General features: G+C 34.6%; 1 protein-coding gene and 1 pseudogene across 1 annotated transcript; both read left to right on the forward strand.

The window, feature by feature from the left end:
- Positions 1–14,470: 14,470 nt before the first annotated feature.
- LOC122029051 lies at positions 14,471–19,781 on the forward strand (annotated as a pseudogene).
- Positions 19,782–24,723: 4,942 nt separating this feature from the next.
- LOC122029052 (transcription factor MYB41-like) lies at positions 24,724–25,948 on the forward strand. The gene is made up of 3 exons (XM_042588011.1): positions 24,724–24,856; positions 24,941–25,070; positions 25,189–25,948. The coding sequence occupies exons 1-3, from the start codon at positions 24,724–24,726 to the stop codon at positions 25,946–25,948; spliced, it is 1,023 nt and encodes a 340-aa protein (XP_042443945.1).
- Positions 25,949–26,426: the final 478 nt, after the last annotated feature.

Raw genomic sequence — 26,426 nt, forward strand, 5'->3', positions numbered from 1 at the left:
AAGATATGAATATCTCCAAGATAATGGTTGTGTGTCAGTGGGAGATTGGATGGATCTTGGATAAAAGGCTATATGCCACCAGGAAAGAGGCTAAGTGTCATGCAGAGTGTGTCTCTAATTTATTTGAGTGGCTAAGTAAAGTGTAACAACTTTGTTAGCATTGATTGCTCAGAGAGTAGCTATATAAGGTGTAACAATTTTCTTAGCAACTATCGCTCAGTGTGCTTACTGTCGCACGAACCATTTTCTCTAAGTATGGATTGAATGTTCTATTATGGTCTTTGTGACCAAACTGTCAAATAGTCTGTGTGACTTATTAGGTCTTTATGACTAACTAGCCTTTGTGACTTACCTGAATGAACTAGTCTTAGTCACTTACCTTGGACGAGTGGGAGATGTAGGAAATGGGGAAAGTGGGAACGTGAGAACATGCCCACGTTCCCCACTACTCTTAATGGAAAAGTCCATTATACCCCTAGGTTATTTCCCTTTATAAGGGGTGCGTCCAAGGATCATTTGGCAGGTTTTTGAGGAGAGATAAGAAAGAGAGAAGGAGAACATATGAGGCGGTGGGATTTGGTTCGTGGAATTATGGAGAACTTTCCGATCCTGTGATCATTCTTCCGACAACAAGTCTTGCTATCGTCGATTGCGGATCTGCGGGAGATCGCTATAAGTTTTAAAGGCTTTTAATAATATATATCATGCTATAGAATTGCTTCAGAATATCTCTGTAAATATCCTAACTAATATAGTTTTAGAGGATAGATTAAAGAAAAAAAGTCACAATAATGACGTCTTAATTTTCACCATAATTCAAGAGAGATCGAAGCAATGACCTTGTCTTTACTATAACATTGCATTGTTAATCCTTGCCACAGACTTCTTCCCTACACACAGATCATAGATGGACATGTTGAACATGTTGAGCTTACATTCATTCAAGAAATATATTCATTCCATGGCATTGTGTGAAAGTGTGGACAATGAAAAATCATAGTTCTTCTACTTAGATGGAGTTACAGAATTGCAAGGGTATTTAGGATCAAAAAGAGTTGCTAACCTTAATTGTAGTCACTAGACATTTTTCTATTATTGCACTAGCAATTTTACTAAATTCTTCCTTGCAAGAACTGGTACAAATTTCAGAGTCAGAATCACAATGACCTACCAACACCTGCTCACTAACAGTAACAAAAACCTGTCCCCATATTCTATTGGCTATTCTTAGATAGTTTTGTTATGCTTCTCTCAAAATATGTAAATCATTACTAAAATGAAATATGTTTGGTTGTATATAAAGATCTATCATTCAGAAATATGAAGTAATGTACATTCAATTAAGTATCAAATATAATTTTCTAAGTAAAAGGAATTCAACATTTTAAAAATTTTTGAAGTCTTCAATGATAGCTTCTATGCTCACATTTATAGCAATGTCTTTCTCAATATATACAATTAATGTGTTTGAGAGAAAAACATCTTCTATTTTGCTCTGAAGCTTTGTTTTCATGATATTTATCATAGAAAATTATCATTCTATAGTAATAGTCAAAACTAAAAGAGTAAGCACAAGTATGATCATTCTAAAAATGTGGTTGTATGTAACAGACTTGTTAGTTTTCACCAACCATTGACATAATTCTAAAATGCTTGAAAGATTTTTATAGTTAGACACTTTGACTACATTATACTTGTAATGCTTCAATTGCATCTCCAATTGCTTTTTTTTTCATCTCTTATAAAATCTTGGGTGTAAAACTTTTCAACTAATTTACATATATCCACAACTCTAAAAGAATCTACCGCATATTGAGGATTTAAGGTATTACTAAAAATGAGCAATTCTATAACATCATCACTAAAGAGCCCATTAATTGCTTGCAACTTTGAATCTATCAAAGCATAAAAGAGGTCTACCTGATAATGATGTTCAATGGTGAAATTGTCTTGACAAGCACAGGTTCAATCTCTTCTATTAATATACAAAGCATTGAAATCAGGAATATCACAATTTTAAAGTTTACAAAAATATTTCACCTTTACCAGCAAATCATCTCACTAGTTATCCCTCATGTTTAAAGTAAATTCTTGATCGATAATATAAGCTCCATTATATTAATTTATAATATCCTGAGTCTTACTTTGTAAAGTCTAACAAAAGATATTTGTGATCCCCATAATCTCTTTTATAAGATGCAAGACAAATACAAAATCAAAAGAAGTCATTTCATCATAAATAGATATTGCATCTACTTGTTGAGAAGAAAGCTAAAATCCATTATCTTGACCAAATATTGTACACGACGTACTTAATATATTAATTAGGCCTTTCAATGATCTCAAATGAGAATTCTAGTATGTATCAACATCTTGTTGTAAAATACTATTTGATTAAGTCCACGCCCTATCTTGAGTTCATTAATAACAATCAAATGTGCAATGTCATATGTATGAACATTCTTCAACTCATCATTATACTTACATGAAAAACCAATAATATTAACTATCAAAGTTAATCTATCAAAAAATTGATAAATGAGTATCATATTTTTTTGATGATGCAACTAAAGACAATTGCAACTGATGAGAAAAGCAATGAACATAATAAGTACTTTTACAATCTTTTATAATCAAAGCTAGAAATTCATTAAAATCATCCCTCATATTACTAGCACCATCATAGTCTTGATCTCTAATATTTTAAACATCCAAATTGTAGTGAGCCAAAGCAAAATATATAACACCCTTTAAAGTCAAAGCCACAAAATAAGATACATTAACAAACCCAAAAAAAGTTCTTGAAGGAATCCATTAGTATCCATAAAGCTCAATACTATAGACATTTGCTCTCTTTTTGACTCATCTCAGGCTTCATTAACAATTATGCAATACTCGGCAATTCCAATTTCTTTATGAATTATATTTTTCACTCTCATTGAAAGTACATGAAGTATTTATTTCTAAATATTGTGACTTGTATACTTGGCATTTTTTGGAGTTTTCACAATTGCCTTTGAAAGTTTGTCATTATATATAGTTAGCACATCCAAAAATTCAAGAAAATTTTTAGTGCAATTGTTCTTGGGTGAAATTTAACCTGTTTGAGTTAGCTTGAGTATGAGTTTCAATGTTTGACAATATGTGAGAGACAAGTCAAGTCGGTTAAGGGAGGACACAATACTTATCTGAAAAAGTCCTAACTGGAGGTTAGGTAATAGAAAATCCTAATTAGAGGTTAGGCAATGAAAAAACTCTGGTGAGTGAAGCTAGGTAATGAAAGTTCTAACTGAAGATTAGCCGACGAAAAAACTCTAGTGAGTGAAGTTAGATAGTAGAAGTTCTAGCAGGACTAGGTAGTGAAGACCTAGTTGGAAACTAACAGTGGAAGTCCTAGCAGGACTAGGTAAGGGAAAAGTCCAAGTGGGTCAAAGGTTGACCGAACACTTTGTGATCTAAAGTCCAATGGGAGTTGGGATGAGATGAAAAGTTCAAGTGGGTTAAAAGTTGACCGACACTTGGTGAAGAAGCTCTAACAGGTCAAGGGTGACCGGATGCTAGGCAATGAGAAGTTCCGAGTCAGGGATGACTTTAGACTTTAGAGTTGGGCAAAAGAACCGTAAACTTGAGTTCAGAGTTTAGGGTTGAGCAATCGATTAGCTCAATCAATTAGTCCAAGGCCAATTGATTAGGCAATCATTTAGGCTAATTTTTGCGAAGCACAATAAGACTTTGAATCGATTGGCTAATCGATTAGGTCTTATGTTAATCGATTAGGGTAATCAATTAAGGATCAGATACTAGGAAATAAGTAGTCTCAAGTCATGGATGACTTTAGAGTTGGACAAAGGAACCCTAAATTTGAGTTCAGAGTTTAGGGTTGGACAATTGATTAGCTCATTCAATTAGTCTAAGACCAATCGATTAGGTAATCATTTAGGCTTACGTTTTTTTGCGAAGCACAGTAAGGCTTTGAATCAATTAGGTCTTATGTTAATCAATTAAGAATGTTTTCATATGAGAACAAAAGGACTTGGAATTGATTAGGGGTAATTGAATAAGTAATCAATTGAAGCCTATTCACGAGAGCATAATAGGTACTGGAATTGATTGAGAGATTCTTGCGAGAACAAAAAGATTTTGAATCGATTAGACAATCAATTAGAAGATACTAAACAGTGGAAGTCCTAGCGGGACTAGGTAAGGGAAAAGTCCAAATGGGTCAACGGTTGACTGAACACTTCGTGATCTGAAGTCCAATGAGAGTTGGGATGAGATGAAAAGTTCAAGTGGGTTAAAGGTTGACCGACACTTGGTGAAGAATCTTTGATAGGTCAAGGGTGACCGGATGTTAGGCAATGAGAAGTTCCAAGTCAGGGATGACTTTAGAGTTGGGCAAAAGAACCGTAAACTTGAGTTCAGAGTTTAGGGTTGAGCAATCGATTAGCTCAATCAATTAGTCCAAGGCTAATCAATTAGGCAATCGTTTAGGCTAATTTTTACGAAGCACAATAAGACTTTGAATCGATTGGCTAATCGATTAGGTCTTATATTAATCGATTAGGGTAATCAATTAAGGATCAGATACTAGGAAATAAGTAGTCTTGAGTCATGGATAACTTTAGAGTTGGACAAAGGAACCCTAAATTTGAGTTCAGAGTTTAGGGTTGGACAATTGATTAGCTCATTCAATTAGTCTAAGACCAATCGATTAGGCAATCATTTAGGCTTACGTTTTTTTGCGAAGCACAGTAAGGCTTTGAATCAATTAGGTCTTATGTTAATCAATTAAGAATGTTTTCATATGAGAACAAAAGGACTTGGAATTGATTAGGGGTAATTGAATAAGGTAATCAATTGAAGCCTATTCACGAGAGCATAATAGGTACTGGAATTGATTGAGAGATTCTTGCGAGAACAAAAAGATTTTGAATCGATTAGACAATCAATTATAAGATACTAAACAGTGGAAGTCCTAGCGGGACTAGATAAGGGAAAAGTCCAAATGGGTCAACGGTTGACTGAACACTTCGTGATCTGAAGTCCAATGAGAGTTGGGATGAGATGAAAAGTTCAAGTGGGTTAAAGGTTGACCGACACTTGGTGAAGAAGCTTTGATAGGTCAAGGGTGACCGGATGTTAGGCAATGAGAAGTTCCAAGTCAAGGATGACTTTAGAGTTGGGCAAAAGAACCGTAAACTTGAGTTCAGGGTTTAGGGTTGAGCAATCGATTAGCTCAATCAATTAGTCCAAGGCTAATCAATTAGGCAATCGTTTAGGCTAATTTTTGCGAAGCACAATAAGACTTTGAATCGATTGGCTAATCGATTAGGTCTTATGTTAATCGATTAGGATAATCAATTAAGGATCAAGATACTAGGCAACAAGTAATCCAGATGACTTTAGAGTTGGAAAAAGGAACCCTAACTTCGAGTTCAGAGTTTAGGGATGGACAATCGATTAGCTCAATCAATTAGTCTAAGACCAATCGATTAGGCAATCATTTAGGCTTACATTTTTTTGCGAAGCACGGTAAGGCTTTGAATCAATTAGGTCTTATATTAATCAATTAGGGTAATCAATTAAGAATGTTTTCATATGAGAACAAAAGGACTTGGAATTGATTAGGGGTAATTGAATAAGGTAATCAATTGAAGCCTATTCACGAGAGCATAATAGGTGCTGGAATCGATTGAGAGATTATTGCGAGAACAAAAAGACTTTGAATCGATTGGACAATCAATTAGAAGATACTAAATTGATTGGTATGGCTTACCAATTGATTAGTCAAGCAAAAAATAGTCATTCTATAGGTTTTGAATGATCGAGCTGACATGGCAATTGATTAGGGGCAAGCCTAACTGATTAGGAGGCATTGAAGTAACTCTAGAAAAGGGATTTTCATGAGATTGGAAGCATAGTTTTCACACCAGTTCTTAGGGATTCTGAGATGAAGTGCTGCTACATTTTCGAGTCAACAAGAGGCATTTTCGAGCAACAAGAGATCAAGCAAGTAAGATTTTTATTATATTGTGTATTTACTTCCTTATTCTTGTTGTATTCTTGTTTTAAGCTTGTATGAGACTTCTCTACCTCTGGAAAATTTCTAAGAAAGAGGGATTTCATAGTGAATGAGATCGTGAGAGCCATACCCTTGATTAGTTACTTCAAGAAGGTGGAAACCAAGTAAAAAATGAAGGTGTTAGCATTATTTCAAGTTTTTTATTGCAAATCAAGTTCAAAGAAACAATCAAAGTTATTCACCCACCCTCCTATAGCTCTCTACATGTCCTAACAAAAATTATCATGATTAGATGAACTAGATTTCTCATCATGGTGTCTAAACGAAATTCCTTGAAGTGCAAGAACAACACCACATGTGTGTGAGCCTTTAACTGAAGACTATTGTTTGTGACTTGTTCATCATTAAAATTATCGAATATCCTTAATATATGTCATGGTTGGTTCATCAAATCCTCACATGCCTTTTCAACATTACAATAGGTGAAGCTACATTACCTTTCCCTATATAACCTGGGAAAGAACAAGCTTTTTCATTTCAAACTTTCTTCTAATTATCAAATTCATCAACAGTAAATGCAGTTTGATTTAAGTATCTTGATGGCTTGTTGAAGATAAAACATAGAAAGTAATATATTTTATCTTTAACTGGTGAATACTCTAACCAAGGAAATTATTCATACCAAGCAGATTGGAATTTTTTAGTGTATTTAATATTTTTATTTAATGGATATTTGACGTTGGTCATTTTACATGTCACATGGCACTTCAAAATTAATAAAGATTGGAAACTCATTAAACTCAAAAGAAGAGTTGTAGTAAGGAGCCCCAAGTCATTTTTTTTTTCAAGGATAACTAATAAGTGTGTGAGTACTCTAGACTCTATTCAAATTAAATACTTACATCAACAAGGTAAACATGACACTTCCATTAGATTCACATTATGAATTGAATTCATCTAATTCTCAATGGTGCACTAGTACAATCAAAAATAGGATCAAAGAAGGGTTGTTCTCAACTAAACATGATCCATTTATGTGAACTAAAACCTAACATGATTCAAATTGTAACGATTCAAATGTAAACATCAAGAGTTTTTGTTTTCAGTAAAGGAATGGATGAAATGCAACAAATAATTGAAACAAATCAATTCTAAAGGGAAATTGCAAAATAAGGAAATTAGATCATAAGATCTAAACAATTGAAAAGCTAAATCTAAGATGAAGAAGACGTTCAAAACACAGATCATCGATCGATCCTTCTTTCTACCGACGAACAGAACCACCCCTTGTGAACTCCCTTCAGATGACCAGCAACAAATCTTCAAGCTTCCAGTTGTGCTCTAGATGAATCACTCAACTCCTGGGATCCTCCCTTCAAGCTCGCGATCTTCTGAAACAACTCACCGTGCGAGGAATAGAGCTTTGATTTCCGGTAAGCGATCATCTCGATCGATTGATCGATCGATCCAACTTATGTGGGTGAAATGGGAAATGGTAGTGGATTAAAATCGCCGAGAAAACTCCGTCGACACCTCCATTGCTGGTGGAAAATGCAGATCAAGGAAACTCCCTTCGATCAGCGCACGATGGTGGAACACAGAAATCAGAATAGCAACGTGGATACCTCCTCATTATCGCATTCTGCTGCTCGTCTAATGATCGCTGGCACTCCTTGAAGCTCACCGCTAATGAAGTATCTCGAATCTTGGATCTGGAATGAACGGGAGCAATGGGGGCGAAGATGAATAGTGCCAAAATTGTGAGAAGAGAAAAATGCCTGAGCTCTGTTATCACTATAGCTTCTCACGCCTTTTAAATCTCATTAGATCTCAATCAACGGCTGAAAATGCTTCAAATCTCATCTAACGGCTGGATAAATTCAAATCTGGATCAAAAGCTTCAGATCTTGATCAATGGCTGTGATCTACTTCCCCTTGACTAGGATGGATGGTTCAAATATCTCTTGTTCTTGATGAACGGTCCAAATTAGTCTTGGATTGACTCTCCTTGATTAGCCCCAAATTTGAGCCCAAATTTGGTTTGATCTGATCGGGTTCATGATTCTTTTGATGCCTACAAAAAATATATCAAAATATTAGCATCAAATACCATGATTATAAGTCAATTTGTAATTAAGTCTAAGATTAAATGTAATTTATGAAATGTGATGTAAATATGAGTTTAACCTATGAGAAGATCACTAAAAGCATGCATTATGAATCAAAATATTGTACAAAATCATGGTTATCAAACCCCCCACACTTAGTCTTGAACGTCCTATGCAAGTCAAGAAAACTTAAGAATCGACTAAAAATCATCTCCACAATAATTCTCTAGTAAAACATAGAAGATAGTAAAAGGAATTTAACTAAGACCATCTAAAGATCACAAACAATCATGAATTCAATCCAAACAATAATCAATAGGTATGGTGGTTTCAATCGAATTGAAAAGCTAAGCAAGATGCAATCTCAAAAGATATTCACCGATTCTAACTCTCACACTCAAACAAGCATATAAGTGGAGCTCAACTCAATACTACTCACAGCATTTCACTACCATAAACTTGCTTATTTTCTAATTCTCCACCACTATAAAACATAGCATACATAAATCAAAAGGATTTTATCAAGAACTAAAATAGAATCCAAAAAACTAGTGAAGTGAATGTAATAGGCAAAAGAAAAGGAATCAATGAAGAATTGAGAGTATTGGAGGAATATACTTAATGAGTTGATCAATTTGAGATGTATCAAAGAATTTATCATGAGGAATAAAGTACACCATTTGTCGATGCCAAAACAAAAGATCAAGCTAAGCTCTTTTTCAATTTGATCACTACCATAGAATCTTGGCACACTATCCTCTCTATTTGATACTCTTCATTGCTTGTTTTTTTTTAACACTTCAATTCCAGAATTTGGAAGCTAAAATAATCTCAAATCACCTTATGAAGAAAAGGTCATGCATTCCCTCACATTTAAAATATTGTCCATCTTGGATAATGCAACACATCATGCTATCTGAATACTTGATACTCTCCCTTAACATGTCTCATCCACAGCAAATATCAAGTTCTTGCCTTGGACATAAAACAACTTCAGTTTGAAAATTCAATGATCTAACTTAACCACATCAGATTAGGAGTTCAGAATTGATGCATAAGGTTTAGAATTGGAAACCTAAGGTAGCTTAAGGTTAAATCATATAGAATTCAGCTAGGCTAAGGGTACCAATTGATTCTGGAATGAAAAGAGACTGAATTTATGATGTAACTAATCAAAAACAACATAAAGGTTTGACACGCAACAAATCAGATTGATAATCAATTTTAGAATTCTATTTTTTTTCTTTTTTTTCTTCATACAATATTCAAACAATTTCAACACTTCAATATCTGGTTGCGATTCAACAATTAAATCATTCAATTTTATGTAGTTAAACTTCCTCAAGATCATACCAAATTTCGCCTCTAATCCAATTGAAATAATTTGAAAAACTAACGACAGAAACTCAAATTTTCTGGAATTGAAAATCTGAGTTGATTTTCTGTAATATCAACTTGATTTATCCATCTAACACATAATTCCTGCATTTATTGAGGGTTGCATTCACCTCTCATCAATACGGAAGCAAAACCAAGTCTTTGAAACATCAACAACCCCTTAACTCAACTTACAGCAACTTATAACAGTCATGTTGTCCCTATTTTTTATTTGCTGAAACAACTTGACATTTCATCAGTAACGCTGCCAACATCAGCTATAAGGTCTCAAAAATGGAGTTAATCTCTGCAATTCATGAATTCATAGATCAAATTCAGAAATCAATCCAAAGAACTTAGAATTGAAGCTGCCCTTCATGAATTCTGATTTTCTGAACCTTAGTTTTAGAGTCTAGAATTCAAGGAGATCTTGGTCGGATTCAAGAAGAGTTAAGCTTGGAAGTAAACATCATTTAGCATTGCATTAATAGGGAATTGAATTCACCTTATTCCTGATCAGAAAATGGGTTGAAAGGTGTTGGTTGCTATGCGGAATATCATACTGATTCCCCTGTACAAAAATTTTGTACAAGTCCTGAACCTTTACTAACAACCTATTATGTTCTTTAGAAATTAAATTAGGAATCGTAAACGGAACTTAACATTATTGATTCCAAATTTAACTTATCTGTTCTTAGTGGTTTAAACTTGGATCGCAAACGATGCTTAACATTATTGATCCAAATCCACCAATGTTACAAATTCAATTAAATATTAATTTCTAAAATTAGCTTCCAGGACTGCATGGCGAGGTACTAAACCTTCTTGGGTATGGGATCATCCACCACTGCCTAGACAAAACTTTTTAAAGAAATTTAATATTTAATTTCCTTATATAACCCTAGGTTTAACCAAAATGAACAATCGAATCACAAATTCGAAAAAGAAAAGAAAAGAACACAAACTCGAATCACAAATTCGAAACCTAGAATCATATGTCTCTCGTGTTTGGTATTTCAAAATCCATACAAAGAAAAACTAGTATGATGTGGAATATAATTACTAGTTATACCTTTCTTTGTAAACAACAACCTCTTGATCTTCTACCGTATTCCTCTTCTTATCTCGGACGTTGTATGGGCAACAATCTACCGAGATGAGAATCCATCAGGCCTCCTTCTTCCTTCTTCCAAGTTTCGGCCAAGCACCTTTCTCCAAGAGATAGCAAGTCTCGGCCACCAACCAAGCTCCAAGGGATGCAAGAGCAAAGCCTCCTTTCTCTCCTTCTTCTCCTAGCAAGAACCGGTCACCACAAGAACTCCAAGAAGGGGATGCACCGGCCACTAAAGAAGAAGAGAAAAGGAGAAGAGAATAGGGTCGGCCACACACCAAGGAAGAGAGGAGGAACTATAGAAGATATGTTGTGTTAGGTGAGACACCTCTACCCCCTCTTTTATATTCCTTGGTCTTGGCATATAAGAAAATTTAATTATAATTAATATTCCCTTATTTTCCTTGCCATTGGTTAATAAGGAAAATTTAATTAACAATTCCTTTTAACCCTTATGATGGCCGACCACCTCATATGATCCAAATAAGGCAAGTTTTAAACACAAAATTAAAACTTCCTTATTTGTTTCTGGAAATTTTTAAAATAAAAATTTCTCTAATAATTTTTCCCTTCATGGTTGGTCATAAAAGGAAATCTTATAAATTAAAATCTCTCTATTAAAATATGTGGATAATTTCCAAAAAGAAAAGTTTTCTTTAAAATTAAAATCTTCCTCTCAATTTAAAAATAAGGAAAGATATTAAATCTTTTCTTAATTTTTTGTAGAAACTATAGTAGGAAAGATTTAATTTTAAAACTCTCTTTTAAATCATTAAGTTGTTACAAAAAAGGAAAGTTTTATCAAAAATTAAAATCTTCCTTTTAACTACAAATAAGGAAAGATATCAAACATTTCACTTAATCTTTTGTAGAAAGCTATAAAAGGAAAGATTTAATTTTAAACTCTCTTTTAAAATCATAGCTTCCACATATGGAAAGATTTTAAATAAAATCCCTTTTATTCTTTACATGGTCGGCCACACCAAGCTTGGACTCCAAGCTAGGGTCGACCACCTTTAGTTGGCTCAACCTTTGGCTTGGCCAGCCCAAGCTTGGACTCTAAGTTTGCTTGGCCGGCCACCTAAGGTTGGGTAGGAAGGTAGGTAAAGGTGGGTATAACATTTTATAAATAAGAGGCTACGATAGGGACCGAGAGGAGGAATTGATTTTGGTCTCCCAATGAAATTAAGCTTCTCGTGTTCGCCCCGAACACCTAACTTAATTTCATCAATAATAATTCATACCACTAAAGAATTATTATTGAACTATCGCACTAATCCCAAATTACATTTTGGACTCCTTCTTATCATGAGTGTGTTAGTCTCCCTGTGTTTAAGATACAGAATGCCCACTAATTAGATGAGTTACTGACAACTCACTTAATTAGTATCTAACTTCAAGAGTAGTACCACTCAACCTTATTATCATGTCGGACTAAGTCCACCTGCAGGGTTTACATGACAATCCTTATGAGCTCCTCTTGGGGACATCATCAACGTAGATTACTAGGACACAGTTGCCTTCTATAATCAACAACACATACTATAAATAATATCATTTCCCAACTTATCGGACCTCTTTATTTATTGAGCTAAATCTCACCCTTTGATAAGTCAAAGAAATAAATACTAAGTACACGTGCTTGTTAAGAGCACACACTTCCATAATAACAAAGGTCTAATTCTTTTATTAAGTCAGTATAAAAGAACTTACCTTAAATGGTCCAGCTCAATACACTCTGAGTGTGCTAGTGTAATTTTATAGTTAAGATAAACTAATACCAAATTACACTATGACTATTCCAATGGTTCGTTCCTTTCCATCTTAGTCATGAGCTACTGTTTATAATTTATAAGGAATTGATAACATAATCTTCTGTGTGTGACACCACACACCATGTTATCTACAATATAAATTAATTGAACAACTACACTTAGCATATAAATATAGACATTTGACCAATGTGATTCTTTATTTCACAATAAAATATTTACAAAAGGCTAGACTTTTAGTATACACGTTGAAAGGTTGGCACCATTACATTACTGCAATCAATCAATTCTTGAGCATTTCACTGATTTAAGAATCGCAAGAGCAATGTGGCACACAATAGTTGATACAGATTATGTTTTCTATAATGCTTAGTAGTTAGGTCTAAGGAAGTTGCATACTTTGAGTCATGCAAAAGTTGAGCTTCAATTGAAATTGTCATTGTCAAAGACTGTCATTGATTCAACTGCTGCTCCCTTTTTGCCACTGTTCTTCATCATGAAGCGAAACACTTGGTAAGATTATTGTTGCATGTATTTAGACAATTCAATCAAAGAGAATTCTGAACCAATTTGCTTATTTCTAGCAGCCCTTTTCATAATTTTGTTCCTGCATAATTTCAACAGTTTTTTTTCTTTCTTTGAATTCCAGCCAAATAGAAAAAGAATGAAAACCTCATAGAAGTGATTCAGCTACTCAACAATTTTTGAAACTCAGATTCAGCAGTTTTTCAGTCCCAACAATAGGAACTTAAGCAATAACTCAGCAGAAGGATGAATTCTGTTTTCAGAAATCCAACTTCAGATATTCAGATTAAAGTAAGTTTCAAAAATTAGATAAGCTTAGATTTGAAGAGAAAAGACATATCTAGAAAGAATAATCTACATTAGTAGCTGCAAGGAATGCATAGGTTTATTAAGTCTTGCAAATCAGTGCTTGCATTGATTCAGCTTCAGCTTAAGGATATGCAGCTTGGTAACAAATTCCCAAGTTCAGTGTATCAAGTTTAAATGTGTCATTTCAGATCTCAACTTAAGGATTCAGCTTCAATGAAATTGTAGAAGCTACAAAGCATAAGATGATCATACAAGTTTTCCACTCAATCTTAATTACGTACATTAAAATCTAGCTGTTGTAATTCTAGTTAAAAAAGTATCCAGATTCAAGTTGAGAACTTGAAATATCACGGACTTCAACTTCCAAAATTTTGATTTCTAGAGAATCCCTTCCTTCTTCAATATAGAAATTCAAACTTTAAATGAATGCTAACTTCTGAATACTAGGAATCAAAAATTCAGTTTCTAGTAGCAACAGACTTGACCTCAAATTGCATAGATAGAGAATCAAACAAAGTTAACATCTCAAACTCTATTTCTGAAATATGAAATTCAGTAGGTTCTTTTTTTTAAATTCTATCAATAAAGTGTGAACTTTATGGAAAAGATGAATCATCAAATACTATGACAACATAGGAATCCTAATTTGGCATCAATCACTGTCTAGAAAATTTTAGAGAACATGACACAACATCAACCAATTCTATTTCATATCTATTATTACTACTAATTAATATTATTACCAATAAGGTTTACACACTACAACAAAATTTCTAAAAAATAATACCACAAAGATAATGATTTTAGAAAAAATCATTGTAAATTTGGCAAAAGACAATATTTTTTTGACAAAACAGTTGTCTTTAATGCAACAGTTATCCCAAAAGACAATGGTTTGACACTATCCGTTGTTGTTTAGTGCAATGATTTTTTTAAATAACAACGCATTTTACAATAGATTTCTAAAATTGTTGCTTTTAAGTGAATTTTTTTCTTTACAATGGTTGGGACAACAGTTATAAGTCATTGTCAGTGAAATTATAAGCAATGTATTTTTCCCAACTCAAAACTTGCGTCGGAAATTGATTCACAATGATTTGTAATCATTGTCAATGAAATTATAACTATTGGATTAATCTCGCCTAATAAACTCTATCAAAAATTGGGATCATCAAAACATGACAACAAAAGTTTTTTAGCCTCGGTGCCCCTACTCTGGAAAAGTAAACTTCCATACTCCTTTGTCATGGTTGGATTCCTCCCCTTCGATCTCGTCTCTCCCCCTTCCTTCTCCTACTTCGAGCCTTGGTCTTTGCCTTCCCTGCCCCCTTGGCGGCTCAGATCAGAGGAAGAAAAACCCTTCCATCCCTTCTCTCACATGGATGAACAGGAATGGCGACACTTCATGCGACATCCCCCGACATATCAACGTAGTGATTCTTCTTCCTCCTTTGCGATCCATCTCCTCCACTCCCAAGGGCTAGTGACAACCTCATCTCCACTGCCAGTCATCCCTCACTACACCTCATCTTCTCAAGCACCTACCATCATCTCTAACCTTCAACTCGACGGCAACACAAAAGCTCTCTTCTCACATGGACACACTCTCAATGCCAATCATCCAACATCGGAACTCCTTCATCTTCTTCTTCTTCCATCCATCGCCAACACCACCGAAGCTCCCCACCTCCTCTTCAGGTTAGAAGAGGAGGATAGCTTCTTCCTTCCTCTTCATCCACCCAACCACGCTGTTAGCCCCTTCTTTAGGTTAGAAGAAGGCTGACCATTTTCTCCAACAGCATCTCCGACCATCCACAGAGATCTTTCCTTCGGGCTAGAAGGGAAGCGCTCCCACCTTCCAGCAATTCCATCAAGAGCTCACAGCCACCTCTCCTCTTCGGGTTAGAAGAGGAGAGATCTTCATTAGTCCACAGACATCCAGCAGCTCCCTCTTGGCCAAGTTCGTAGCCCCTTCGAATTTCCGATAGCAGCCGCATCCGAAGCTCCCTTGCATCCATCCTTATCTATCTCCAATATGTTGGGTTGATCTCTTCATTATGGTTATACTTGTTGACTGTTGCTGGTTATCTTTCTTTGAGTTAACATGTAATTGATTGAATGCTTGCAATGGGATTTGCTCCCCATGTTTAAAATTGCATGTTTTAGGTTAGAATTGATACATGCATATTAGGTGTTCGATGAATTTCCCCAATCACTTGTATTTTTTCATTTGTTACAATTAGGTTAGTTTAATTCTTGCATGTCTTGTCTCTTTCTATTGTTTTAAGTCCTTGTTTTTGTTCGGATACAATTAGATTAGCTTTGTATAGGTTTCATTCATGCTTTACTTTATGTTGCTTTTAATTTTCTTACAATCATAGTTTAGGTTAGAATAGTTTCCCTTAACTTGCATTGTCTTTCATTTATTATGATTAGATTGCATACTTACTTTTCTATTTCATTTCTTAGTCTTAGAATCCAAAATCCAAATCCTCCAGTTTCATATCAAAACCCCAAAAACAATAATCAATCCTGAAGTTATCATCCTATTGTTACATTCCTTATGAGATGACCTGAGTCACCTCTATATTACCTTAGTGTAGAAGGGATTCGGTAACTTTAATTGTAATTTGATAAGCTCCCATAGTATGACACTTGAGCTCGTATCAGTCGGAAAACCAATAATGACTACAAAATTATTTGTAGCTGAATGTATTTCTCCAAATCATCACGGCTAATACTTTCTTTTTATTCCTATAGAAAACTAAACCGACACAACATAGCATTAGGGGATTAAGAGGACTTGGGGTAACCCCACATATTTTAGCTTGCCACAGCGAGAAGGTCCTTATTAAACTCTCATTTCATCAATTTTAGTTCTCTTGTATTTTGCCACTAATTTCTTTTCCTTTACAATTATTACAATTATTCGTATACTAAAGTTCAATTTGATATTTTTTGCAACCCCTTGAAGTAAATGTTAAAGAAAAACTCACTTTTTGTCACATTCCAGTAATCTTTTACACTTTTACTCATCAAGATATTTTCTCTGTTGTTTATTCTAGGATAAGTGTGCTAATTTATTGTATCAATCAACTATTTTTTTTCCTTCATATGGCAAATATTATTACACTCCATGATGTTACAAACATCTGGCACATTCCATTAATTTTGAGGGTTGTGTTTTTTTTTTTTTTTTTTGCTTTTTGACAATACCATTGAATACTCTTCATTTCAAAAATTTTCTCTAGCTATTATAGCATTTATATGAACATCCTTCATGATCTCTACAAGAGCAAAAGGCTAATGAAGCTCTTTTGGAGTAATTAAACCTTCAAAGGTCATTTTGTTATAAAGTTTATTATGTTGCAATATGGTCACTTGTTCCCTCTCTCTTAAGGCAACTTTAACTTGTATAGATGCACTAAGGAACCTCTACTGGTAGAATGGATGGCTATAGCTAAACTCTATGATATGTTACATGTTCCTATGACTCTTCTTCTTTTCTCTCTGATTCTTTTATTTGTTCCAATGGGAGTTAAAAAATGCTTACTAATTAAATGATTTATTTTTTCAGGTGAAGATTGCTATTGTAGGAATGTATGTTGGTCTTCCTGATTCTTATCTCTTTGTACTAAAGGTGAATGTTGATGTCAATTTGTTGTTCTAAGATATAATAATTTCCATTGATAGTTGAAGCTTTGTGCATGTTAGGGTTGTCATTGTTGGAATTGGAAACCCTTTAGTGTGTGTTCTTATAAAAAGGAGTGTTTTCACTGATTTTGTGAGTATCATGTGTACTATCCCCTACTAACTAGAGTCTCCTTTGTGAAATTGTAGGCTCTTTTACATGCTTCTGTTGCTTGCCCAAAAAAACTTGTCATAAATTGGGTGCCCTCATCTGATCTTGACCAAACTTCTGCATAAGAGGTATGCTTTTATGATACTCTAAAACCTCTTCCCTTGAATTTCTTGTTAGCATTTTTCTTGTTTCAAAATTTACAATAATTCTTATCGGCACAGACTCTCAATGCATACAAAGCAGCATGGAGGCTTTTGAAGGTGAACTTGTTTTTACTTAAGAAATCGATGCCAAATATTTTAATGTGCATTTTCATCTTCTTAACTTTTGTTTCACTCCAATATAGTTTACTTTTTTTTAGCAATGTTAACAATCTTTTGTTACAGAGTGCAGATGACATACTAGTCCTAGAAGGTTTTGGAGACAGAGGGGTGGAGGGTAAAATTCTTGCTGCTAAATATGCCCGTGAAAACCAAGTCCCGTACCTAGGTATTTGTCCTGGGTTGCAGATTGCTATCATCGCATATGCTCGCTCAGTCATGAACTTGAGGGATGCAAATAGCACAGAGTTTGATCTTGATATAGTAACTCATGTTGTTGTTTTTATTCTAGAGGTAACTCTCGATTTATGCATTTACCATCCTATTTTTTAGGTAATCTTTCATGATCTTTTTATACTGTATAACATAAAAGGGTTCCAAAACTCACATGGGAGGTATAATGAGACTTGGATCAAGGAGAACTTACTTTGAACTAGTTGACTTACTTCCAATTTTCTTTGGCTATTTTGGTTCTTTAAGAATTACTATTATGCTCTTATCATAATGTATCTATTTCTAGTGAGTCATGTGACTGCTCTTCTCCAAGTTGGTGAGCACGTTGCCTCGCCAAGTAAGGAGCGTGGAAAATAGTTGCGTTACTTGATTTTAGAACATAGTTTATTGTGAAATAACCTTTAATAATTTTTTTTAACTTGAGATAATCTGCTCGACTTTAAATATGACATAGATTTTCTTTACACTTTTATAATTTTGACAGTTTGTTTATCAAAGTACTTGTAGTGGCCTCATGGTATGCTCGTGTTCTTTTCCTTTAGATGTGCTCACATCAGTTTCTTAATTGTTATGGAAGAATCTAATTTGCAAGTTAGTTAGTCCTTGTATAAAGGAATCACCTTTATAGAACTTCTAAACAATACCTTAGAAGACTTTGGATAGATGGAGACACTAGAAGTACTAAAAGCATCTCAAAAGATTTTTGGTTTGTTAGAATAAAAATAAAAAATTTGTTAAAGACACATGATTTGATTTTATGATCATTAAGTATTACTATGTTGAACAAAATATTAAGTATTTATAAAATATAATTAGTATACGCCCCTATTTCAAATGATTTATTATGTATGCTCAAGGTACTTTGAACAAAGAAATCAACACTAGTGCAGTGGTTTAATAGTGTAAAATTAAGTTTTAGTTGTGATATGTTTTGTCATGTGTCAACATTTTCTTATCAAATTAACTTCAACAAAAAGAGAAAGTTATGAGAAAATGAGACAAGAAGCTGAAGTTTAGGTATGACTAGCTCCTAGATAGCTCATGGTTGTTAAGTATTTACTTGGATTATACTATCTACATTTACAGATTCTCTTTGGCAACAAAATACTACTTGGAGCATTATGTGTATTTGTAATCTTCTATGCTATTGATCTTATTGTTTTATTTTTTAGTATTTTACTTTATTTAAATAACACAGTGTCACATCTACACTTACATACAGCATTGAAGTTTCAAAGCATTAGATGAGACTAAGGGAAGGCCATGGTAATGTTGACAATAGTTCAAAATTGGAATCCACTAAAACAAAGCTACAGGAACTTAAATCAAACATGCCAGTGTTAGGCAAACAAGTTGTAGCAGCAATGACTGTTGTCGAAGCTCAACAACAAAGGTTGACCTTGCAGCTACTTATTGTAATGATATACCTATGTCAAATTCATTGTGGAACTTCTTTGTTTTATTTTAAAATTAAATATAACCTAGATAATTGGTGTTGAAGGTTGAATCAGAATGTAGTTGCCATTAGAAAAACCTTCAAATCTTAGATCAACTTATTGGATAGGCAAGTGAATTTGCTTCAATTTTACATGGAAAATATTATTTTCAGACAAAGTATGATTTATTTATTGATTTTATTTTGACGGTTCGTTTGTCGCTTAGATTTGACTATTTTTTATAACTGTCTCTTAATATTTTTGCTTCAATATTGAACTTGATAGTATTAAGATTACTTGTTTTCATCTATTATTATTTCTCTGATTCAAATTTGTGCATACTTTTAGCAGTTAACAATATTATGAGGAAGCGCGGAATTGATGCTTCTGGTTTAGGTGAAAGCTCAGAATATCAAGATACAGGTGTTGTGGCATTACAACAACTCCCCCTTATCACGAACACTGAAGGTAAATCACATGAGGAGTTGCAAACGCTTCAAGAGAATTATTCATCATTTTGTAGACTATTCATCCACGAGGATCTTGTGCAAGCAACATCTAACTTTTCTCAAGGTTTGCTTCACTAGATTTGTGATGTATAGTAGCTTGTGATTAGAAAATTGTAAATTTCATCTTTATGGCACTTTCTCTATGTGTGTTATTTGTTTTTAAGGGTGATCATTTAAAATAGGATGATATGAGTTTGTACTTCATATTGCTACTAGTGTTGTATATATGTTTTCAATAATTATTTTTGATGTTGTATGATGAATATTAATTTAGTAAGGTAATCGGATTTTAAATGGTTTATTGTTATCTAATGTGTGTTAAGAAACAATGACGATTAAAATGACAATGGTTTCAATATAAAAGACAATGGTTAAAAATCGTTTCTATGACCCAAAACAACTGTGGTAAATCGACGCGTTGAGTAAATAGAACACTCAAAAGATAATGGTTATAACCCCTTGTCTTTTTACTTGAAACACAATATTGAAAAACTATGGTAAAAGGCCCTAAAAATCCATTATAAATCAATGCGTTGAGAAAGATAGGGTACTCAAAGGCAACGGTTATAACCCGTTATCTTTCCACTTAAAGACAACAGTAAAAAATCATTGTAAAAGACCATAAAAATCTATTATAAATCGGCATGTTGAGAAAGATAGGACCCTCAAAAAATAACAGTTAAAAAATCATTGTCTTTTCCTTAAAATGACAATGATTTTTAACCATTGTCTTTTGAGGGCCCTATCTTTCTCAATGCATCGATTTTACAATAGATTTTTGGGGCTTTTTACAATGATTTTTCACCGTTGTCTTTTAGCAGTTTTGTTGTAGTGACATGTGAACTGGTAGGTCGTGACCCCCCTCTAGTCCACATGTAAATTTGCTCCTATAAAAATTTGTTTACGTTCGTTCAATAAACACAAGATCAATTAAATGAACAACTCGTCTAATTAAACGAACAAGTTTGAACACATATGTGTTTAGCTTGTTAATGTTTATGAATAATATTTGTGAACTATGTTCATCAATAAAACTCTTATCAAAATGTTAAATAAATAAAAGAAAATAAACAAACATATTTATATTATCAAGTTCAATAATTAATAAAAATAAACTCAAAATGCAAAAGTTTAAATGAACCAAACTCAAGTCAAACTTGAACCAAACTCAAGCTCATAAAAAAAAAAAATCAAACCAAGCTTGAACAATCATTTCAACGACTTAGTTCACTTTAGACTTAACTCGGGTTGACTCGATTACCTTATCAAACAAGCTTAAGTACTACAAAACTCGATTCAGCTTGACTGGACTCATTTACAATCCTAATTGCAAGCAATGGGTTAGAAAAGTGAATGGAAATTGGATAAAATTGGCTTCAATATAAATAAGAAGTAGTCCTGGATTGAAGTTTCATCACAATGAGAATGAGATTGATTTATATTAAATCATAAATTAAAAATGCTATTAAAATAAATGGATAAGTTTATCTGTAAGATGCAAATTAAATTCAAATCCAGATTGCACTAAATTCAATTGACTGGCATTAAAAATAATATCGAATTGGTCTAGGTAAAAAAATTACTCACATAGAACAATTAAGGTGCGTTTGGTTCAAGTTATCATATATAATCTTGGTTATATGATTATCAAATAATCACATAACTAAGGTTATGAGAAATAAAACATAACCATAACGTTGTTTGGTTCAATCAAGATAATATTATAATTTAATTTAACATTTACTATATTACCCTTAGTTGAATTTGATATTCAATTAATTTTTGAAAATAAATTAAATTAAATTAATAACATTAATAATTAATAAGTTGATAAATATGTAATAAATAATTATAATTGATTTTAAATTTTTTAAAATTTAATATATATATATATATATAATTAAAATAAAGTTAAATATTTGATTAAAAAATTTAATTCTTTCTCGTGTTAATGTGCTTCTTCCACAATCTCGCATTCTCCTCTGTAAGCGGTGTGTCGCCTCCTCCTCCTCTGCGACCCGTCGGCGCCTCCTCCATGAACCGTCGACACCGTCTGCCTTGGGCCGCTGCTCCCTCCACAGGCGTGCTTCCTCCTTCGCGCACCGCTGCCACCGTCTCCATCCCTCCGCCGTCTGTCTTGGGCCACTACTCCCTCCTCTGCGAACAGACGACACCATGCGCCTTGGGCCGCTGCTCCCTCCACAGGCATGCTTCCTCCTTCGCTCACCGCTGCCACCGTCTCCCTCCACCGTCTGTCTTGGGCCACTACTCCCTCCTCTGCGAACAGACGACACCATGCGCCTTGGGCCGCTGCTCCCCCCGCAGGCATGCTTCCTCCTTCATGCATCGCTGCCACCGTCTCCCTCCGCCGTCTGCCTTGGGCCACTACTCCCTCCTCTACGAACAGACGGCACCATGTGCCTTGGGCCGCTGCTCCCTCCGTAGGCGTGCTTCCTCCTTCGCGCACAGCTGACAACGTCTCCCTCCGTCGTCTGCCTTGGGCCACTACTCCCTCCTCTACGAATAGACGGCACCATGGGCCTTGGGCTGCTGCTTCCTCCGCCGGTGTGTCGCCTCCTCCGTGAACCACCTGCGCCACCTCTGTTTCCCTCCTCTGCGAACCATCGTCGTTGCTCTATCCTGACGATTTGCTCCACAGTCGGCGAACCATCGTCGTTGCTCTGTCCCGACGATTTGCTCCACAGTGCCCGCCTGCTCACCGTTTCTTGGAGGATAATTTTAGAATGAAATTTTTATTAACCCCGGAATTATAGAAAACCTAATGTTTCCAAGGTTTTCCTATTACGGGTTATATTCCCTTATTGGTGATGTGGTGAGAATGTTGCATTACCCGAAATCAATTATTACTTAAACCAAATAAAATTATCCTTGATAACATATTATCAATTATAACCCTCAATCAAATACGTCCTTATGTTTTGTTGATTAGTTTTTATGGCCACGGCTAGCCATTAATATATAAGATATAAGCCGTTGTCATTTCAAGTCAGTCAAGAAAGATAATTAATAATAAAATAATATTCATTAAATGAAAAAATTAATAATTATCAGATTTTCAAATTTATAAATAAAAGATCAATTCCTTTAATAGTACTTTGCTGTTCACCTCAATCAATTATGAAGTACTTTGACTCGGCTCAATATCACAAGCAACCTGACTCAATCTTTCGAGCTTAATTTCTACCTCGGCTCAATATCACAAGCAAACTGACTCGATCAATCTGGCCCAGAAGAGTAGAAGGTAACTACAGATGTCAGAAGTAGAAAACCAGTTAATTACCATTAATTAAACAAGGATGAGAAGACTAGTCCAATGACATGGCGACGGCGTCACAAAATCTTAGTTAGTTCAACCATGCTGTAAGTAATAAGTATATATTTGATATTTCGTATTTTAAAATAACACATGTGATGTGCCACAGAAACTTCTAGTGTGTGTATATATATTTTATAACCACATCGAAATCTAATCAGTGCATAAGATTTATAAATAATATTATAATTAAAATCATAAAATATTTTAGTCAGATAAACAACTAGTATTTAAGTTGCGTGGTCAAATGGACAGGAACCCTGTTTCTCGGTCCATTTCTCACAATCTGCGCAAAGCACGCAGAATTAATTAAAAATAATAATATACTTTTAGAAAAAATATAACAAATAGCAAACAAAATATATATTATATTATAGGTGTGTGTGATAAATAGTCCACGTTGGGTTGAAAAGGGCAACCTTTGCTATCTATATATCTAATTAGTTTCTTTCCTTTTCTTCTTTCTTAAGGACTTGTCTTCAGTTACGACTCTGTCAATTAGCTTCATTGTGAAGCGTATACAGCACTCAGTTAATTAGGCCAGCGATCAGTTGCCGTGGCACGCTATTTCATCAGTCATCACCCAATTCCATGCATGTGAAACCGGTTAGTTTATAAGAACTAACTAGTAACTAATTAGTCATTAATTATATTATGAATCGTTACGTTGACCGTAACCCTCTAGTTCTTTACATCTTCAACTAATTACTTTGTATTAGCTAGAATTCATAGGAGTCTTAGACTGACAATTAATATCTTCTCGATCGAGGTTTCAAGCGATTAATATAATTGCTACATGTGCATTCGTGATTAATTAACAAGAAAAATGGCATTGTGACAAGTGACCAAGAAAAATGCATTCTTGATTGTTTTAGTTAAATAACGTAATATTTTTATAATTTTTAAGCCCGATGGATGTAGATTCTAGAGTTCATCCAAAAACAAAAGAAATGTTAATTAGAGTAATTGGTTGCTCTATCAGCCAACAAACTTGAAATATGTTTATATAAATACACGATTTTAATCATATTATCACCAAAAAGTGCTCCAAAATTATATATCCAAACTTATTTGTTATTGGAAGATAAACAAAGTCCCCCTTAATGTTTCACCAACTAGTTAAGTTAAAGGGATGGTTAATGAAAGGAACACTAGCAAACTTCTCTTGTCATTAATGTTTGACTATCCTATTTTGAATATAGAGCCCTGCATGCAACAAGTACATCGATATTCATATCTACGACGTTGACTAATATAGCCATTATGTATATCAAGCTTTTTTTTTTTTTTTTTTGTCTGAAAACAAAATAAATGTATACCCCAAAACCAAACAGCTGCTTCCGTGGCAGGTTGACTTGTTAGATACATCATTTCCATGTGAAGGATCAGCGAGCAACGGCCCTTCGTATGCAAAGGCGACACGAATCATGAGGACGCAGTCTACGCGAGCAAATCCATGCAAGATATATAAAACCATGGCCAGCCAATACCTACGTCCATATATCATTATTGTATTGCCTCTCAACTGGCTACGTGGAGCTCAAATCCCTTAGTCAACGACTCTACAATTATTGGCAAAGGGAAAAAGGTCTACATAAAAATTAGCTACAACTAATTGATTTCTTCGCATGGTTATATGGAGCGCCTATCAGAAGTAAACTAAAGACACGTAGCCTATGGCACTGACATGGATGCCAAGGCCGGCACCAAATCCTTTTGACTTTTTAAAATAAGAGAATCTTCCGTGTCTATATAATGTCGCAGCTATTCTTCAACACTTGCTGCGTGATCTGTTTTTGCTCACCATCTTGGAAATTAAACAAGTGCAGAGATCTATCATCAGTTCAAGATTGTGATTCCACTAATGGGAAGGACACCTTGTTGCGATAAGAGTGGGTTGAAGAAGGGGCCATGGACGGCTGAAGAGGACCAAAAGCTTATCGACTACATACAAAAGCATGGGCATGGAAGCTGGCGTTCTCTTCCCAAAAATGCTGGTAAAATTACTCTCACTCAATATTGATCTTATACATATATACCTGAAGCAGCTAGCAAATAGTCATGTATTTGAATTTCTGCAGGCCTCGCAAGGTGTGGCAAGAGCTGCCGGCTTAGATGGATAAACTATCTGAGACCTGACATTAAAAGGGGAAGGTTCTCCTTTGAAGAAGAAGAGACAATTATCCAATTACATAGGATTTTGGGCAACAAGTAAGACTTGATTAATTTGATTGTATAGACATGTATTTTACATTGAGCAAACAGACCGAGTTTTTTATTTTTCTTTACTGATTTACTGTTGCTATAATCGATCGATTTTCATGACCAGGTGGTCAACAATCGCTTCTCATTTGCCTGGAAGAACCGACAACGAGATCAAGAATTACTGGAACACACACATTAGGAAAAGGCTTGCTAGAATGAGGGCTGACCATTTGGGTACTCACAATTGTCAACTTGATCAGCTCTCCTTGTGCAATCCATCTGCGTTGATCATGAACTTGTACCGATTACTAGGCCTTCAGCCTCTGCTCAATAGAGAGCTCGTGAATATAATAGCCGCAAATCTGATCTCATCACCTCAAAATTCTAACCAAAGCATAAATGTTGGCAGCCAAGTGTTAAACAACCAACAGTTCATTGGCCAAACACTCGTTTCTCAACAAGATCTGCTTCAGAATCAGATACAAGATCAAGTTCTCCTCACCACTCAAAATGCTCGACTTGGTGACGATGAGGTCCAGTTTCAACAAGGTGAGGACACAAACTTTTGGAATGGCGTGCTATCACAAATTGGAGACGCTAATGAACTCGTGAATGGGCAAGGAATTGCTAGCAGTAGCAACGTGGACCCATATTCTCTTCCCCAGTTGACTACAGAGAGCTTCAGTTGCTTCGATGGGTTTACTGATGACCAAATCAACTGCAGTAATTTGGCATCTGCTGCAACTGCATCAGATTCGAATAATATGAACTCTCCAACTTCAACATTCGTCAACAATAATAATAGCAGTGCTGAGGATGAGAGTTGCAGCCATTTTTTGGAGTTCCAGATTCCGGATTTGTTTGATCTTGCTGACTACATGTAGAACGTTCAAGTACATACATACTGAGGTTACGATATAATTAAACAAGAATGGGATCGAGTAATTAAGACGATACGTACAGAAGCACAGAAGTATGTTAAAGACGAACAATTAAGAAAGAAAGAAAAATGTGTACAAATTGTGAATGCATTCGTATGTGTTTATCAATTCTACTTTTTATTTATTTATATTGGTTGGTTAATTCATGGGCTCAAATCACAGTGGTTCAGTTTGGGGGTATATGTAGTTGTTAATTTTAACCATTATTTATATGTTCTATTATGAAGGTATTTTATATGATGCATGCAGCCTAATCCTTGAAATAAAAAAAAAATACTTATTGCATCTTTATTGATCATTTTATTTGCACATTAATACGGGATCTCATGAACAGACCCAAAGATGACGTGGAAGTCAAAGTTAAGAAGATATGATAATTAAAGTCAAGATGAGGTGGTAGGCAGGGTGTCACTCTCATCAG

Source organism: Zingiber officinale, chromosome 10B, assembly GCF_018446385.1.
Source record: "Zingiber officinale cultivar Zhangliang chromosome 10B, Zo_v1.1, whole genome shotgun sequence".
NCBI classification, from domain to species: domain Eukaryota; kingdom Viridiplantae; phylum Streptophyta; class Magnoliopsida; order Zingiberales; family Zingiberaceae; genus Zingiber; species Zingiber officinale.

What these genes read in the sequence shown, in the direction of transcription:
- LOC122029052 (XM_042588011.1), top strand. Translation starts at nt 24,724, where the DNA reads ATGGGAAGGACACCTTGTTGCGATAAGAGTGGGTTGAAGAAGGGGCCA. An exon ending in TTCTCTTCCCAAAAATGCTG is followed by an intron (nt 24,857 to 24,940) that starts GTAAAATTACTC and finishes GAATTTCTGCAG; the next exon opens with GCCTCGCAAGGTGTGGCAAG. An exon ending in CATAGGATTTTGGGCAACAA is followed by an intron (nt 25,071 to 25,188) that starts GTAAGACTTGAT and finishes TTTCATGACCAG; the next exon opens with GTGGTCAACAATCGCTTCTC.